This window comes from Merops nubicus, unplaced genomic scaffold (assembly GCF_000691845.1).
Source record: "Merops nubicus isolate BGI_N331 unplaced genomic scaffold, ASM69184v1 scaffold37232, whole genome shotgun sequence".
NCBI classification, from domain to species: domain Eukaryota; kingdom Metazoa; phylum Chordata; class Aves; order Coraciiformes; family Meropidae; genus Merops; species Merops nubicus.
The window spans coordinates 1-4953 of NW_008596220.1; the positions used below are offsets into that span (position 1 = coordinate 1).

Here is a 4953-nt window from a genome sequence, read left to right on the forward strand (position 1 = left end):
CTGGTTTGGGGCCCTGCTGACCGTGCCCGTTGCAGATCGAAGAGGAGCTGGCCGCCCTCCAGAAGGAACGCAGCGAGAGGATCAAGTTCCTGCTGGAAAGGCAGGAGAGGGAGATCGAGACGTTCGACATGGAGAGCCTGCGAATGGGCTTCGGGAACCTGGTCACCTTAGAGTATCCCAAGGAGGACTATAGATGAGGGTAGATTTCTTTTTTTGCCATTTAAAAACGGGAGGGGGGAAAGGAAAAATAATACGGAAAAAAAAAAAAGACAAAAAGCAAACAAAATAAGGAGAAAACTTGCAAACCCAACATTCCCCATGTTACCGGGCGTGCTCTCTCTCTTTCTGTCTCTCTTACTGACATCGTGTCGGACTAGTGCCTGTATATTCTTACTCCATCAGGGCCCCTTTCCCCCGTGTCGGCCGGGCCCGGCGCAGGACGGCTCCCGGTGCTCCGTTCCATAGTACGTCAAAAAGCAAACAAAATAAGGAGAAAACTTGCAAACCCAACATTCCCCATGTTACCGGGCGTGCTCTCTCTCTTTCTGTCTCTCTTACTGACATCGTGTCGGACTAGTGCCTGTATATTCTTACTCCATCAGGGCCCCTTTCCCCCGTGTCGGCCGGGCCCGGCGCAGGACGGCTCCCGGTGCTCCGTTCCATAGTACGTCACAGTATTGATGTCTCTGTGCAACGATGCAAAAATGTTTCAGTGAAAAACTTTGGAGACAATTTTAATGGAGAAAAAAAAAAAAAGACAAAAAAAAAAAGCCACCCACAAGTGGATGTATGTTGCTTTTGAGCAATCATTCATTTTGCCACCAATCAAAGGACAAGCAAAAAATGATCGAGACTTAATCAAAAGATGATGAATACAAACCCAGGGGGAGAGAGACTAAATCCGCAGCCTTACCTTAACTAGCTGCTGCATAATTTTATTTTATTTTTATTTTTTTGGTATTTATTCATCAGGAATAATTAAATAATAATAATAAAAAAATTTTATTAAAGATTGAAAAAAAAAATTTGATACGTTTTACAGGAGAAAAAAAAAAACCCTTAATCGTGCTGTACATATCAGTGGTGACATATTATTACTTTTGTGGGGTGGGGTGGGCGGGCGAGGCTCTGGTGATTTTTAGGAGAACCATGCTGGGTGGTGTTGGCCCCTCAGCATATTCTTGATTGTATCATAATCCTTTTCTGCTGTCGCAGAGAATGGGAATACACTTAAAAAAAAAATAAAAAACGAGCCCACGGGATCCCAGTAGCACAAATTGGGCTTTGTCAAATCGTGTATTTTGTGTATAGAAGGAATTTAAGGAGAGCTTTTACTTATTTTCATATTGTATTTTAACTGTTTCTCTGATCAGAAATTTTTTTACTTCTTTCCCTCCCCTTTCCCCTGTGCTCCCAGCACCCCGCCCACTCTCCGGTTCAGTACTTGCTGTCTGTTAGATCATCCCCAGCCCTTTCTGTTTCTTTTTTTCTTTCTTTTCTTTTTTTATTTTGTTGTTCCTCCCCCGAGTCCACCCCCAACCCCATGATCTTGGTCATAAATATTGCATTATTCACACTTTCAAACTGTGTATTTTCTTACAATAAAAAGATGAAAAAAAAAGGCTTTACTTCTTTTGCATGCACTTTAAAAGAAAAAAGGAAAAAAAAAAATTAATAAACCCAACAAAAACCCAACATTTTTCAGGTTCCAAGGAAGAGCATGAATAACTGTCAGAGCTTTTAATTATATTTGTAAATAAAAGTGTTCATCACAACGCCTGGCTGTCTCATTGCGGGCCCGTCCCTGGCGCAGGCTGGAGGTGGGAGCAGGGGAGATGACCCCTCTGCTCCCACCAGCTCCTCTCGTGGTCAGTTGTCCCCCCCTCCCCAGCACTGGGACAAGCTCTGGGGCTTGGTTCCAAACCTGCTTTCCTTGACAGTGGTGGATTGTGGCTGGTTTTGTGTCATGGAGCCAGCCTAGCTGAGCACGGTGAAGCAGCAGCTCTCTGCAAGCACTCAGTGGTGGGGACCTTGGCCTGGAGTAGTTGGGGGTGTTTTCCTGGAAAAAACCTCCATCCTGTTTTAATATTTAAATAGTTTAATGGCTGGGCTGAAAAACCAGTCAGGCAGGAGGCCAGTGCCTTTCTTAGAGTCCCTCTGGTTTTCACAGGGCCTCGCTGGAGCACGCTGCGTTTTTTGGGACTCCACAGGGGTGCAGATCTTTGATAGAGGAAACCCTTTAAAAAAGGGGGAAGGCTTCCAGTGCCATGAAGCAGTTACAACAGCTTCATCTCATTTTTACCTTTTAAAGATATCAGACGGGACCAAGGTTAATGTTCTGCTTTAAGTAAGTGCTTGGGAGACACCACAAGGCTTCCCCGGGAGCTGCTGAGGAGCAGAAGAGCCCCCAGGACCCTGGGGAGTGGCTGCAGGTCAGTAAAGCTGGTGGTGCCTCAGCAGCTGGGGTGGGGTGGGCAGGTGGAGGAGCACCAGGGAGCACCACGCCTGAGCCTTGGGCTGCGAGGAGATCCATGCACAGGCAGGGACTGGCTCCTGCCAGCTGGAGGGACTGGGAGCTCTTTGGCACAGGGAGGGGGTGGGGGGACTTAGCAGCTGGCCAAGGACAGGACAGGAACGTTGGCAACAGGCAAGCAGGAGGTTTTGGGGGAATAAATGATAGTGGTGGTTTCACAAGCACCCTGGGAAAAGATGTGTCCTCTCTGACTTCCCACAGTGGCCTGCCAGTGCTCCTTTTGCCATCAGCCTCTCCTACCATGACAAGCTGCACCTGCAGGTGAGTGGGTTTCAGTCTGTACGAGGTGGTGCTGGGCAGAGCTGTGACCACCTTGAGCTGTGCTCCACCAGCACCTGCTTCAGGCCATGCTGCCAGGAGCGCAGAGCCCCCACCACCTCCAGGCCAGGAGGAGGCAAGGAACCCGGTGACACCGTGCTGCTCTCCAAGCACCACCCTGTCCCCCAGGAAGACAACCACACCATCCACCTTGGTCAGTTTTTAATCACACTGTGAGCAAACGGCACGTTAAGGTCGGGTCACAACAGAACCTGAACGAAACAAAGTGGTCTCAGCTCTGAGTGGCAACAGAGAACACAAAGTGGTGCTACAGAGCAGCTTCCCTGCCCTCTACCAGCTACACCCTCACCGCCTCGGCAAGGTGGAGGCTCCAGCCATTCCAGGGTAAAAAGAAATTAAAAACAGAAAGAAAAAGGGGTGGAGTTTCCCTTAGACTGCCCTCTCCTCTCCTCTCCTGGAAAGCAGAGACTCAGCCAATACCAACCCCACAGTGGTTCTGCACCTGCCCACATGAAACCATTTTGGGACAGCAGAGGCACGCTGAAGCAACACCAACCTGCCCAGCTTTGGACTCCCCAGGAGCTCAGCCTGGTGGGGTGGCCCCAGGGCACCACAGGGCAGCAGCTCGCCTGGCCCTCACCTGCTGGCAGAGGTGCACACGGCTCAGGACAGGGATGGGGTGAAAGTTCCAGCCATCAGCACGGGAGGGGTTGGGTTCAATCACTAATCAGACAGAACTACAGCGACGTGCTCGGAGGGGCCTGGTCTGCAGGGGGTGCTGCACAGTGCTGCTCCACCTCCCCTCGCCCTACTTGCCCGACAGCTGCTCGTAGAGCTTCGGCACGTAGTCGTCCCACTCCGCCTGGTAGCAAGTGCCGGCCACGGGCACCCCCAGCTCGTACTTGCTGCGGAAAGAAGCCACCTTGAACTTCCCTCGCTTGTCCCCGGAGCGGTTGGAGAGGATGGGCTCGTTGCAGGACAGCTTCTTCGGCTGCTCGTACACCAGGGTGCAGCCCTGTGGGGAGGAGACGCGTCAGGAGAGCCTGTCACCCGCTGTCAGGTGGCCCCAGGGGCACAGGGAAACAAACACCTGCACGCTCCAGGAGGGGGAGGTGAAGCACCACGGAGAAGACACGCTAGGAATGTTTGAATAGCTCGTGTCCCCCTAGGCTCGCACTCCCCCCAGCAGGCTGGGCAACACAACCCCTGGACCCAGCCCAAGGGACGTGGGCTGAGGCAGGTGTCTTGCTGGAGTGGGGGCAGACAGCTTGCCACAGGCTCCCGCTGTCCCCGCGGTGCTGGAACTGCTGTGGCCAGGTACTGACCTGTTCCTTTGGGAGGTCCGGACCCGACGTAGTCTGACAGCACGGTCCCACTGCCCACGTCGTTGCCTTTCATGTTGGTGACCAGGAAGTGATGCCATTCCCTGAAGGGAGGAGGCAAAACCCAGTCAGACTGCATCACAGCTCCAGCTAAGAGTTTTCACTGCTCCTAAGGCTTGCAGCAGAGGGGGACTGAGGCTAGTGGCTAGCACTGCTGGTTTGCAGTGGCCCTAGAGCAGGTACTGCCTCCTCCGGGACACAGAGCCTGCCACAGCCCTTCTGTCACCCTGGGTATTCTACACGCTTCTGAGCCAGACTTGAGAAAGGTGAGCTGGTCCCAGGTTTAAGACTCCACTACTTGCACAGACCTAATTCCTGCTCAAATTAGAGCAAGCTGGAGCTGCTCTGCTTCTCTGAGCTAAAACAGACCTCCAATCACCCCCAGCAAAAGTAGCTGCTCCTCCCTACGCTGTCCCTGTCTCAAGGTGAGATGCAAGGACACTGTTTCTATGCCAAGGCACAGACTTACTGCTGCACCTCTGGCGGAGCACGCTCCCAACCTTCTTCTAAGCCTCAAAACCATTTATCCCCAGACAAGAGAGGGAGATGTTCCCCCCGCCCCATTACCTGAACTTTGGATCCTTCCTACTGGGAGCATCTGGGTCTGTGAGAACCAGGGTGTAAAGCTTCTGGGGGTCGCAGCCATCCCACTCAATGCTGGTGGGGCGATGCTGGACCTGGAGAAGCGACAGCGTTAGCAGGAGCAGCCCGCTCTCCTGCCTGCAACACGCAGCTTCTGCCAGCAAGCAGCACGGCACA

General features: G+C 52.3%; 1 protein-coding gene across 1 annotated transcript; it reads right to left on the minus strand.

Moving 5' to 3' along the window:
- Positions 1–3620: 3620 nt before the first annotated feature.
- Positions 3621–4871, minus strand: PEBP1 (phosphatidylethanolamine binding protein 1; the record flags this gene model as incomplete). The annotated part of the gene is made up of 3 exons (XM_008936325.1): positions 3621–3827; positions 4127–4238; positions 4762–4871. Coding segments are annotated over 3 exons (429 nt in total), but the record flags the coding sequence as incomplete, so codon positions are not given.
- Positions 4872–4953: the final 82 nt, after the last annotated feature.